The 14,177-nt window shown below is 34.9% G+C and overlaps 1 protein-coding gene across 1 annotated transcript; it reads left to right on the plus strand.

Moving 5' to 3' along the window:
• The first annotated feature begins 4,088 nt into the window (after positions 1-4,088).
• Positions 4,089-5,012, plus strand: LOC122086790. Its single transcript, XM_042655747.1, has 3 exons — positions 4,089-4,571; positions 4,667-4,836; positions 4,958-5,012. The coding sequence occupies exons 1-3, from the start codon at positions 4,299-4,301 to the stop codon at positions 5,010-5,012; spliced, it is 498 nt and encodes a 165-aa protein (XP_042511681.1). The 5' UTR covers positions 4,089-4,298.
• Positions 5,013-14,177: the final 9,165 nt, after the last annotated feature.

Genomic DNA, 14,177 nt, shown 5'->3' on the forward strand with positions numbered 1-14,177 from the left:
CCTTGTTGGTAACTCGAGCACATGGTGATGATGACGTGGCCAGTTTAGGTGACGTGGATGAAAATGATGACATGACAGTGTATAATATCACTGATGAGATAACAGAACTCTTTGGTATGCATGGAATAGTTTGATACATCCTTAGTATGTGGTGCGGGTTTCTGGGTCAAAACTGGTAAAATTGGCCTATTTGCGATCGAGGATATTTTCAACAGTGAAAATGATATTTTTGGAAGATCATTTCTCATAAAAAACATAGATTGTAATTTATCTAGTCCAGTGCATCATATTTTGTCACATTTCGATACCGTATGAAGAAGTTACGACATTTGTGACAGTCGAGGCAGTTTCGACGTTGAAGATAAATTTTTTAAAAGAAATGTTCTCTAGGTAACAATACAACAAAAATCCAATCTTTCTAACCGTTCTAATTTCATCGCATTCCGATTCCGTATGAGAAAGATACGTCATTAGAAATGTATAGGGGAATTTTGGTTTTTTTACATGGATGATTCAGATGATTAAGTCTTCTAGAAAGTCATAGAGTGTCCAGTTACGGTTCCAACGCACTTTGTTTCATCTTGATCGGATATCGTATGAAAAAGTTATAAGTGTTTCCGTAAAGCCAGTTCGAAAATACAAACCGAAAATCCATCAGTTGCTCTCGGTGTTGGGTGGATTTTTCGGAATTTATTTTTGAAATTTGAAGGGATTTTGTGTAATTTCAAGATTTTGAAGGTCTGATTTGCAGGGGGTCTTTAAGCACTGAAATATATGGAGGCAGGGGCTTGATTGTAATAAAGAGAAGTAAAGGGAAGTGAAATGGATGGTCCAGATTCGACCACGTAGGCTTGATGCCCATCCAAAGGCTGCTGAGATTTTACGTTGACATGGACAAGATAGATGCTTGCACGTAGGATTTGATTGGTTAGGTGTACAAACCTTGATGCACTGGCGCTACACCTTATCAAGGTATGTTGTGGTGTTTCACGCGTACATAGAAGGTATAAAAAAGATTCTAATCTTAAGGATCTCATGAGATCTGATTAAAGCCATCATGGAGGATTCGGATCCAACGGTTGATAAGTCTTTCATTTTTGTGAGTGGGAGACAAGCTCCCTTAAAATCCAGAAAAGCAATCAATCAAAGATCGACAACAAAAAGTGTCAGCTGACCGCTGACATCATCATGACGTTATCAGTTAACTATCTTATTCAAATCTTATGGTTGAGATTTACTATTGGTTATTTTAATCGAACAGTCTAGATTAAGAGATTCTCCTTGATGAGATCTATAGCCAGGTTTGCGCCCTTATTGCGCACGCTACCGGTGTAGCCTACGCCACTCCTATGAAGATTCCATTTCAGGCTATCTCATTGCTCTAACTTCAAATGGTCATATCTCCGTCATTTTAACTTGGATTTGGGTGAACCAAGTTGCTGCTTCTTCATTTTTTCAAGCCCTACACTATGGAAGCAAGAAAAAATGAGTTTTGAGTAAAGAAAGGCTATGGTTTTGGTCGGAGAATCTTCCCCCTCTTTGTTGGTCCTTGAATGAACATGAATACTTGATGATAAATATTCTTAGGCCATTAAAAGAGGTAAAAGAGGTGATTGAGGTGTGTTAATGATACATTAACTCAAAGCCAAGGAGAAAGAGAAGAAAGCAAGAATGTGTTTGCTTTGAAGAGCAAGAAGCCAAGGAGAGAGAAGGTGTAAGCACTAAACTTGTCAGTACAAGTTTTCAGTCATCCCAGGCAATCGATTTTAAGATTATCTAACCTTTGATTTACATTATATGCATGTATGTATGTTAGGGTTAGTTGTTGATGAATGTATATATACTAGGTTAGTTGTGGATGAACTGTAAGCATGCTAGCTAGTTGTGGATGTATATGCTAGGCAGAGCTTGATTGTACTGCATTGATATAAGCTAAATTTAATTTATTCTTTATTGAGTGCTTAGTAGGTGCTAAGCATTGGGAGTGGGTGCTACACATTGTATCGGCACTGCGAGTGCCATCTCAGCTTCGGCTTGAGAAAATTGGGTGTGGATGCTTCCACTGTGGGTGCAGTCAAAAGTAGTGTATTGAGTAGGGAAGCCTTTACAAGCACTACTCCGAGGATGTAGAAAGATTATCGAACCTCGTAAAAACCCTGTGTTGTGGGTGCTTATTGTTTGCATTTAATATTGAAGTGCGTGGAATGTGAAATGGGTGTGCACACTTGGAAGTGCCTATGAGAGGCTGAGTGTGTATACGACTGTGTGAAAACAGGGACAGGTATATCAGGTTTTCTTGGCCAGACATCGGACAGGTTTTTGGGGATCGGAATTGAACTCACTGATTCACCCCCCTCTCAGTGATTGCCGGGTTACAACAGAAAATTCAAAACATTAATGACAGTTCAGATGATGAGTCTTTACAGGCAACTCAGTCATATTCTGGTATAGTACCTAACTTTGTTAGTCATGTTGAAGATACACAAGCTACATTGCCTCAGATGTTCTAGTCTTCTACAAGTGATGAAGAATGAGTAGAACAATATGAGTCTATGGAAGACTCTAGTGAAAGTGAAGGAAGCCTCACTGATGAAGTTGAGACAGATGCTGATGATGTATAGGGGTATCCAGGTATGGACTTTAGTTATGATGATGATGTTGCTGATTATGATGATGATGGTATTGAGGATAGTATGATACAATTAGTCATAGGAGTTACATATGACGATGTTAATCATTTCAGGGTTGTCCTCCAACAGTATGTGATTCAAGAGGGTTTTGACATATTGAAGATTAAAAAAGAGAAAATTGGAGTTACTGCAGTGTGTAAGGCTCCTAATTGTACTTAGCGAGTACATGCTTTACCAGTTGATGAAGATAAGGGTGTTAAGCATTCTACGACATTTATGATAAAGTCGTACAATCCTAAGCATACATGTATTTTGTCAACCCAACATAAAAGTGTTACATCACAATGGATTGCAGAAAAACTTGCTCCTCAATTGAGAGTTCAGCCAGATATGTCAATAAAGTCTGTGCGTACCTTCTTACATCAAATTTACAAGGTTTGGCCCCTTATATGAAGTTGTACCGGGCACGCATGCTTGCTCTGAAAATGAATCAAGGTAGTCATAAGGATTCATACTCCTATCTACCTGTATATGGCAAGATGGTGTTGGCTAAGATGCTAGGTAGTCTGTTCAAGATCCAATACCAAGAGATGCATGACTTGTCATGGAACCCTATCTTCAAGAGAGTGTTTGTTAGTTTCAAAGCATGTGTTTCAGAGTTCGTAAAGGGATGCAGACCATTAATTGTTATAGATGGCTACCACTTAAAGGGCCGATATGGAGGCATTCTTTTGTTAGCGGTCTCGTATGATGGGAATAATGAAATGTTCCCTACGGCATATGCTGTAATTGAAGATGAATGCAAAGGCAATTTCTTTTATTTCCTTGAATGTCTACACGAAGCTCTTGGTACAGCATCCGATGATATGGCTCTGACTTTTATGTCAGACAAACAAAAGATATGTTACCAATCTGTTAATCACCCTATTTATTTGTTCCTACTAATCAATGATAAATATTTGACTTTTTATTTTTTAAAATGCTTAGGGTTTATCGGATGCCATCAGTAGAGTATTCTCTAATGCACACCAAAGGTGCTGTGTCAGACATTTATACCAGAACTTCAAGTCAGCAGGCCATTCAGGACAGTTGCTTAGGAAGCACTTCTGGTCAGCATCCTCTTCAACAATAGTCATTCAATTTGAGAAAGAAATGAAAGACATCAAGGATATATCTAATAATGCATTTGATTGGATGATGAAAAATCCTACAAAGTATAGGTCAAGACATGCCTTTGATTTTGCGACTAAGAGTCCACAGCTAACCAATAACATGACTGAGTCATTCAACAATTGAATAACAGAAGTGAGAGACAAGCCTATTATGGTGCTCATGGATGAGATTAGGCTGAAGATAATGAATAGGATGTTTAAGCATTTTAAGAATGGTTGCAGTTATTCAGTATCTGGTCCAATCACACCAGATATGAAGACAAGTTTAGACAAGGTACAACAGAAAGCAAGAGAATGCATTGTGCACCAAGCCAATTCACACTCATTTGAAGTGGTAGATATGCATGGTGGCAGGGTTGTGGTGAATCAGTCAGCTAATATATGTGGTTGTAGGCTTTGACACTGTACGGGGTTGCCATGCAAACATGCAGTAGCAGCTATCACACACAGTAGGGGGTCACTTCAAGCTTATTACAGCTCATACTATAGTGTCAACATGTATCTTAAGGTATTTAGTGAGTTCATTAAACCACTACTAGCATTGGCTGATTTGGTGATTGATATCTGCGCTGGGATTGTCCAACCTCCACTACTTAAGAGAAGACCTGGTAGACCTCAAAAAAGTAGAAAAATGGAATTTGATAAGGGTCCTGCCAAGAATAAATCTTCAAGTGTGAAATATGATATCTGCAACATACCTGGCCACAACAGAATTACATGTCCTCGAGGTGACGAACAACCGAAGAAAAAGAACAAAACAGGAAAGAAGGTATGATTCCTCATATGTAATTTATAATTGATCATTACTTACTTAATTTACATGGTTGATATCACTTTTGTAATTTACTTTATGTGTTTGTGTAGAGAAAGCAAGGGGAGGAGATTCAGTATGAAGGTAGTAGCTCCCAAGTACTAATAAGGTCACAAGCAACATCTCAGCCTACACAGCAAACAATTCAGGATAGAGCTTTAACCCAACATGCTATCAAGAACTCGAAATGGAGGACCAAATATGTTAAAAGAAGTAGGAAAATGTACGTTGGTGATGGGAGAGAGCACCTGGGATATGGAATTGGTGATGGGAGAGAGCAATTGGGATATGAAACAAGCTTTTTTTTTTCTCTTTTTTATGGGATGATAAAGTTATTGTGACAGATGTTTATTGCGTTATGGAACTATTTGTTTGTTTCCTTATGTGTTGGAACAATGATGTTTAGTTGTGTTATGGAACAAATTATTTGTTTATTTGGGTTTCAGAACAATGATGTTTATTTGGGTTTTGGAACATGGATGTTTATTTGGTAGACTCTATGGATGCACTTTAATAGGTTTGTCATATGGAAAACTTATATGTCTATAGATGCATTTTAACAGGTTTGTGATAATGTTTCATATTCAAATGAAATGTTGTCCGTTTTTTCAAAAAATGGATCAAGTAATGTGATTACTTGGTATGCATAATATTGTCTTGCGTATAACCTTATTCTCATATTGTCCTATGTTGAAAGGAAATGTTGTCCATTGGCTTAAAATTAAGGGATAGACAAATACAGAGACATGAGGGCCAAATTAATAAAAACAATACAATATAATTGAAAGTTGAAGAGTTAAAGCTAGTCATTACAACTTAATAAAACTAGTGCAATAGTCTTCCTAATTCCTCATTTTCTCCCAAACATGATAACAATGATCAAAACAAGCACCCTATTACAATTTCAAGAGTTCCAACAGACTTCTCTAATTCTTGACTTCTCTAATTCTTTCACTCTTTTCTTCAAAGCACGTATCTCTTCCTTCACTTATTGATCTTTAAGACTTCGGCCACCAACAAATGTCTATGGAGTGACTGTGGTGATATTGTCTCCAGCATAAGGCAACATTTTTTGTTCTTCTATAGGATCACACTAAGAAAAGAATCTACAACCACATGGTGCATTGGGGCAGCAATAGTAGAGCTTGTGTTTGCTAGAAGCGTTCTCTGAAATTCTATCCAGTGCCCTTTTTAGCAGTGACATACAATGTTCAAACTGAACCTTGATTGCTATCATTCACACTTGTTGTTGACATTATGTATCTACAAAACCCAAATAACAATATAGTAAGGTAAAATTATTAGAATGTAAATCACCCTAAATACATTACCAACATTGCTAAATAGTTCTAAATAGGTAATAACAAAAATAATGGTGTTAGCAGATCTCTCTTGAATGCTTCAGTTTAATTTCCCCCCCCCCCCCAAGATGGAGTTCAATCACAAAAAAATTAAGTCTTAAAAAATGGTCATTTACCATTGTTCTTATATTATTTCCAAAGTTGTTTGCACAAAGTAAGAAGAAGAGGAGCAACAATGGAGGAATCAAAATAAATCTGATCAAAACACATAAGTATAATCACTTGCCCTAACTTCTCAGATGCATCCCTCCGGAATCGGCTCTTCCTAAATTCTATATTAAATCTTCCCTAGATAGTAATACTACTACCATAGCAAATTGTACAATGAAATCATGCTGGGTAATGGTTTAGGAACAAATTAGATGCATCCAAACCTGAGATTGCCTTAGGCTTTCTTCTCTTTTATACCCAAATACAATCTCTGCTATCCAACTCCTTCAGTCTTAGATGTTGCATTCTGTCTATCATATGCCCAGCTTTGTTCAGTTTTTCTTGCACTTCAATAACAAATTGATTGATTTTAATGAATATGTCTTGATTTTATTGATTGATTTTAAATGAATGTGTCTAGATAAATTAATGAATCAGTTGATGCCCTAACTTCTCAAAATCAGTGATAGGTTTCAATCTAGGGAATAATACTAACTAAATGATTAGTTATAAGAGAAGAGAGAAAAGACAAAAGGGACTACCACCCACCTTCGCCGGAGATGTCGCCTGAAACCCCTGCCGGAATATCAGCTCCTCTCCTCTCCTCCTCCACCGTCGCACTCCACTCTCTCCACCTTATGGATTTTGGGTATAAAAGAGAAGAGAGGAGAGTCTTTAAAAGGGTTAGGGGCAATTTCGTCAGTAAAAGTTCAAAACAAACACTTCCCTAACAGTGTCAACTTTTTTGGTTTAGATGTAATTTTTCAAATTTCAGGAGGGATTATGTAATTTCAGCAAACGACAGGGGAGGTAGATGTAAATCGCCCATGAAAAAATCCCAATAGAGGTTCAGGTGGGATATATGAAAATGGTTCGGGAGTAGGTGCAATGTTCCTTGATGCAAGTGCTGGCGCAATGAAGGCTAAGAACCCTATGATTATCATCGAAATACCATAAAAATTCGCCGTCTTATTTTCTATTATTTTACTCTCAGAGGATATGATTTTTTTTTTTTCTTTATGAATTCACCTCTCTACAACAACTTAAAGGATTGAAGTTTCAATTAGAGACATATTAAACATCTACGTTAGGAGTGAATTGGTTTTATTTTTTTAATTAGTTATAAATAATAAGTTATTCATTATCACATTAATGATATTTAATATCATAATTCTTAAATTAATAAATACTTTAATGTTGAAAAAGCTTTCATATTTTTAAAGTTTGCAATGTCTATAAGAAAATTTAATCACTTTTTGACTGTCTTCGAAATAACCAAACTGCCTATAACTTTAGTTGATTGTTTTGAGAGAAATATTTAAGGGATTTTTTTATTGACACCGCCTAATATATCAATAGATGTAACTTTTTATTTTTTATCCTTGTCTTATTTTTAAAAAGTATTTAATACATCATTTTATGCAGGTCGAAAAGTTGAAAGTAATTTAATGCAACTCCAATACGAAAAACAAATATACCCTCTTTTAAAGACTTTTAAGAATAACGTAAGAAGCAATTAAATAAAGGTGTCAAATTCTAAATACACCAATAGATATGTCATATAAACATTCCCAATAACAATTGTAGGGAAAAAGAATCCTACCAGGCTATGTACCATATGTTAGCGCCTAACTGTGTTTATCCCTCCTCCCTCTTATGAAATGACATAGTTGTTTCCAATTGTGAGAAGATAGAGATGCTAGCATATGCTATACAATCAGATAGGGAACTCAATATCATATGGGCTAGGCATGGGACTGGTCAGGGGGTTGGTTGGTTTGGTGCAGGGTGGCTCAGGTTCTTCACACGCATGTGGTAGCTCCTGGCCCATGCGATATATAATTTTATATATTTTAAAATTTTTCTCCTCCCCAAGTCTAAAAGATTTTATCAATCATCCCGTCCATGAAAAAGATTTATTGAGCTGAGGGTCTGAAAGGACACTCATCTTCTTAGTTCAAGCATTCTTTGGCATCAAATCCCTTCAATCCAAGGCTTCTCTCTCTGGATTCAGGAACCACCACCATCTGAATCACTACAAGACGAGCCCGAGCCCCTAAGACTTGACTTCCCTGATAAGAAATGCTCCGGCAAGTTGGGATTTTAGTAGGAACCCTTTTCGCTAGTGATGCTGGTGAAGATGATCCTGCACTTGCCTCCTCCTTCCAATCTCAAGAGAGATAATTTAGGTGTTTAATCATGCGCAAGCGGCGCTTCCGCGTGACCAATGGGCGATAGTTGGAATGCCAAGACTCGAACCTACAACCAGCCGACTCAAATGGTGATGGATAGAGGGCATTTTCACCACTAGGCTACCAACTCCGTCGGTATGTTGATAATAACCAAATACATACACTTTACATACTCACACATGCGATAATAAAGGAAGTTATACATTAGGTACGTAACAAGAAGAGGGAAGGAGGGTTGAGACTGTTGGCGAAGAGGTTGATAAGATGGGCGTAATCGTCATAGGAGGAGAGTGGGACAGGGCGACGGAAGGTTTCTGGCTTGCTTTGGGGTTTTATAGATGATGAGGGTAACTTATATTTGCCACGGAAGTAACCATCTTGAAACTTCATAGGAGGTGTCTAGTAGGTTTCAAAGTTGAAGGGAGGTGAATTCATGGTTTCAAGCATCGATAACGTGTCGGCTGAATCGGATCAATATCGGTTGAGACCGATCCCCAATCCTTAATCGATTATACGTATCATTTCAGGGTAAGATAGTAAAAATTGTAAATTTTTTTGAAAAAAGCAAGGGTAAAACCAATCAATACGTGCTGATCCAATCCAATTTGGATTCATATCGGTATCGGTATTACCATCCCCTAAATCCATGGAGGTGATTGATATGTAGGTAAAGTAGAGGGGAGGGGAGTGTAATTTCCTCAATTAAAACATTAATAACTTTTGATCCACAAGATTTTGACGTGCATTATATCATCGCAAAGGTTTTCTCAAGCAATATCTATCCGATAATGATTTAGGTAAAAAATTTTTAGGAAAGTAGGAGAAAATTCCCAATAAGTGTTTGTGAGGCCCGTTAAATGATACTTTGTACCAATCAAGGTCCAAACAGTATTGGATTTGAATGAAATTTTATACACATACTCAAAATCGCTAAAGTAGACCATTCTAAATTTTTTTGCTCAAATAAGATAGATTCAAATATCGAGAAAATACCAAAGGCAGAAGGTACTAGATTTGAACAAAATTTTACGTATAAGCTCAAAATGGTAAATAAGATTATCCAAGGAATTTCAGCTCTATCTGAGAAGCTTTCGTTATTGAATTAAACCACCAACACTATCGCCACGAGAGTCAACTAGGCCTCAATCATCATCTCCGGGATGTCCTCCCAAGGCATCAAAATATAGTGTCTACACTCATCTGATGTCAAGAATAATTAAAAGCCATATAAGAAAATGGCCTAAGAAATGACTAAAAATACCCATGGTAGGGTTGATCACTTGATCGTGTCAAAGTGGGTAAAAGAAAAATTGAAATCGATCCCACTTTAATGATTTAATAATTAATTTCCAATATTAAAAAAATGGTTTGAGAGCAAGTCAATTTGATATTTTTTTGTTAAAATAAATTTGATATTTTTTTGATAAAATAATTTGTTTTTGGCATTACAAAATCCACTGGCCAAATAATTTTTGGCGAAAATGATTTCTAATTTCCACCCATTTGAATATACATGAAATTAGATTTTTTTTTTTTTGGAGTAAATCATGGAATGAGATTTCAAATGCATTTTTAATTATGAATTTCAGATTTGGAATTGAGAGTTTAGGGAATTAGTTTAGGCCCAAAATCTTTCGGTAACTGACATCCAACGGCCACCAGCCAATGCGGCTGAGCGCCTAATACCTCTCTAGACCATGTTTCAAAAATCGGATCGGATTGAATTGGTATCGGCCAAATCAAAGATTAATCCCCCAATATCAATCTGATCTGTATGGATCCACTGGTAAAATATAAAGACAAAAAGGTTGTTGAAAATATCAATATTTGCAGAAAAATGAAAATCTGTCTAATCCAACTAGATATTGATCTAATATGTATCGATATCGGTTGAGACGAATCTCAACACCACTCTTGAGTTTTAATGTCTATAGGTTTGACAATTATTTGATAAATTAAAAGAAGTACTCAAAATAAAAATTACAAAATTACAAAAATCTTTAAAATCATTTGGAAGATTGTAGAAGAACTTTTTATTAGATAATATGGAAGAAATACTAACATGTGGGAATTTTTATCTTCTTATTATTTTTCATATATCTAGCCCTCTTTTCCTGTAAGAACTTTAGTTACATTGATCTTCACTAATTGATACTAGGAGGAGGGAGAGTAGTATCTTTGACGCATTGGTTCCACACTGCTGGACCAGTCTTGGAAAGACCTTTCTTAAACAATTGGTATTTGTTATAATTTGGGTCTGATTTTTCTACAACAATCAATCCAAGTGCTTCAACCAATGTATTGTGGCACTCATGTCCCATTTCTTTAAGTTGAAGGCAACAATGCGTACTAACTTTCGATTCTCCAGCCAACCCTTTAATGATTTCTAAGCCACATGCCTCGTCATGTATATGTTGTGAGCAAGTGTCTAGATAGCGAAAAAATCCCGGTCGAGGTTCAGGTGGTATTTGTGAATATGAATCTGGAGCAGGTGCGATGTTCCTTACTGCAAGTGTGGGCACAGTGAAAGCAAAGAACCCTATGAGTATCATTGAGATACTATAGAAATTTGCCATCTTATTTTCTAATCTCTTACACTCAAAAGGATAAGAGATTTTTTTTTTTTTAATTGAATTCACCTTCCCTACGATAACAAATTTATAGGATTTAAATTTCGGTTAGAAGCATATTAAACAAGTACGTTAGGAGTGAGTGAGTGAGCTTCTTTATTTCATTTGTTATATACATACAATCGGTTATTCATAATCACATTAATAATATTTAATATCACAATTTACAAGTGAATGCATATTATATTACTAAAAAAACTGTTTCTTTTTTCACTAAAAAATTGACAAGTTTTGCTATGCCTAAACAAAACTTAGGCCCTCTTTAGTATGGTTTTTTTGTTTATATTTATCACTTATTTTTTGACAAATCATTTGTAATGACAAAATTATAAATCACAAATAATAATTATTTGGTTTGACTACCTTTACATTACAGATTATATAATGAAAAATATTCCACAAAGTGCATAACAGAACAATGGTCAAATTGTAAAAATACCATTGAGTGATAAAAACAGTATGTACGGCTAAATCATTTTTTTTTTCAGCCAAAAAGACTTCAAAACACCAATACATGTTTTAAAACTCTTGGTGTGCCAAAAGATGCACAATTTTAAGGTTAAAACCAAATGTTTGCCAAGCCTAGCAAGATTACCAAAATGTCTCCCAAGGTTAATAAAATGCAATTTTCTGCAACTTTAAATGATCAAGTAAGTACATGAAAACTTTCCAAAAGCATTTAAAATATAAATGAATTCATAAAACATAATTAATGTGATTTTTTGGGATTTTTACTGCATTATTTTTAATTAAAACGGATAAATTACCAAATTTATCTTTATGTGAATAAAGGTAAAAAGGTACCTCTACTGCTATAACCTACAGGTAGGCTGCATTTGGTAGTCATCGAGAAAAAACGTTTTTGATGTTTTTTCGTTCTATAGGAACAAAAAAAGGAATAAAGTGTTTGGGGTCAACTTAGTGTTTTTTGGTTTTTTGGAACAAAAAGAAAGGAAAAAGAAAAAAACTAAAAAAACTAGAAACGCAAAATGATAGAACAACAAAACCTTGTTCCGTTATTTCGGTTTCATACTAAATACAAAAAAAGTTAACAACTAGGGTAATCGTTCCTAAAACAGGTTCACTAAACACTATTTTTTTTCTTTTTCAAAACAACATTTTGACACAGAAAATGAAAATTTTGTTTTTGACACGAAACGTCGTTTTTGGAACTGAGTTACTACCAAATGTAGCTGTATAATATATCTTATCATGAAGCGGCTGGGATACTATAGGGAGCTTTCATGAATTTTTCCAGATTTTTAAAGCATTAGAAAGTAATTTTAACTAATTTTCTAACGATAATAGCTGTAAAGGGGAAAAAAGGGAAATATGAAATCTAAAATAACAAATGCACATAATAAGTTTAAAATAAAATTACTAATACTGACCCTACATATTTTTATGCATCACAAATATAGTAAAATTAAATTATGCACGTGTCATATAATGCATATAAGCAAATATGCCCTGATTATAGGAAAAATGAAAATGAATAAGTATCTAAAAATCACATAAGGTCATAAAATGAATGTTAATACTAAAAACAGTGGTAAATAATTCAAAATATGATTATACATAGTTCAAACTGGAAAGAAAAAAATTAAACAAAATTTTCAGATTTTTTTGGAATTAAAATAATCCAATGGCCAAAATACCTCTACAAGTATAAGAAATAAAATATATGTATATTTACATAAAAATAGAGGTGTTAAAATCGTTGAGAAATATGAAAACACGCATCATAATTTTTCCTGTAATTTTATGATATGCATCTTAAAGTAAAAAAGATCAAAATACCCTAAGGGGGAAAATTATAAAAATTCTACATCTGGTTTCTAGAAGGTAGTTTTTTTTCCTTTTTCCAAACAAAAGACACCACACAGTAGCTAAAAGGGTCTTCTCCTCCAAAAAAAAAAAAAAATACTAAATACCAACACAGATAAAAGTAAAAAAATAAATCACATTTCGACCATTCAAATCTCAAATACATAAAATACACATTTTTCAAATTATCTTATTGTACCAAAAAAATTAAATATGTATTTCTTAAAATGGTTTTAAATTGAAAAGCCCACTTTAACACCTATTAAAAAAAAAATTCAAAAATACAAATTATTTAAAAAATTATAAAATTTATTGTTGATGCGTGAGAGGGTTCCAAATCCATAGGTGCAAGTCCAATTTTTCAGAAACTACCATCGGGGCCACAAAAAATGGCTTGAACTGTGATGTTCCAAGTGTTGAAAGACAACCGAGTGAAAGGTATTTTGGAAAGTTTAATGGGCTAAGGTTGTATTGATATTGGCTAAGACTCGCTATTAAAGCTGGTGATACCTTTTTGGACGAAGGTTTGAGAAGACGGAATAGAGATCAAGATCGATCAAGGCCTATACTCATTCGATCCCAGTCTAGATTGACTTGGATCAGACAGAAATGCCTCAAAAATTCAATTAAAGAAACCTCTAAAATCATTCGGAAAATAATTGAAAGACTTTTTATTATAAGATGTGGAAGAAATAGTAAAATGTGGGATTTTTCTTCATTTTATTTTTCATATTCATGCTTTACTCTCTTAAAATCTTTGGTTACATCGATCTTCACTAACTGATACTAGGAGGAGGAGGGAGAGTAGTATCTTTGACGCATTGGTTCCACACTGCTGGACCAGTCTTGGAAAGACCTTTCTTAAACAATTGGTATTTGTTATAATTTGGGTCTGATTTTTCTACAACAATCAATCCAAGTGCTTCAACCAATGCATTGTGGCACTCATGTCCCATTTCTTTAAGTTGAAGGCAACAATGCGTACTAACTTTCGATTCTCCAGCCAACCCTTTAATGATTTCTAAGCCACATGCCTCGTCGTGTATATGTTGTGAGCAAGTGTCTAGATAACGAAAAAATCCCGGTCGAGGTTCAGGTGGTATTTGTGAATATGAATTAGGAGCAGGAGCAATATTCCTTACTGCAAGTGTGGGCACAATGAAGGCGAAGAACCCTATGATTATCATTGAGATACTATAGAAATTTGCCATCTTATTTTCTAATCTTTTACTCTCAAAAGGATAAGAGATTTTTTTTTTAATGAATTCACTTTCCCTACGATAACAAATTTATAGGATTTAAATTTCGGTTAGAAGCATATTAAACAAGTACGTTAGGAGTGAGTGAGTGAGCTTCTTTATTTCATTTATTATATACAAACAATCGGTTATTCATAATCACATT

Source organism: Macadamia integrifolia, chromosome 8, assembly GCF_013358625.1.
Source record: "Macadamia integrifolia cultivar HAES 741 chromosome 8, SCU_Mint_v3, whole genome shotgun sequence".
In the NCBI taxonomy this organism is placed as follows: Eukaryota; Viridiplantae; Streptophyta; class Magnoliopsida; order Proteales; family Proteaceae; genus Macadamia; species Macadamia integrifolia.

Coding starts and splice junctions, on each gene's coding strand:
- LOC122086790 (XM_042655747.1), top strand. CDS start 4,299: ATGTATCTTAAGGTATTTAGTGAGTTCATTAAACCACTACTAGCATTG. Junction 4,572..4,666: donor AGAACAAAACAGGAAAGAAG/GTATGATTCCTC, acceptor GTGTTTGTGTAG/AGAAAGCAAGGGGAGGAGAT. Junction 4,837..4,957: donor GTTAAAAGAAGTAGGAAAAT/GTACGTTGGTGA, acceptor TTATTGTGACAG/ATGTTTATTGCGTTATGGAA.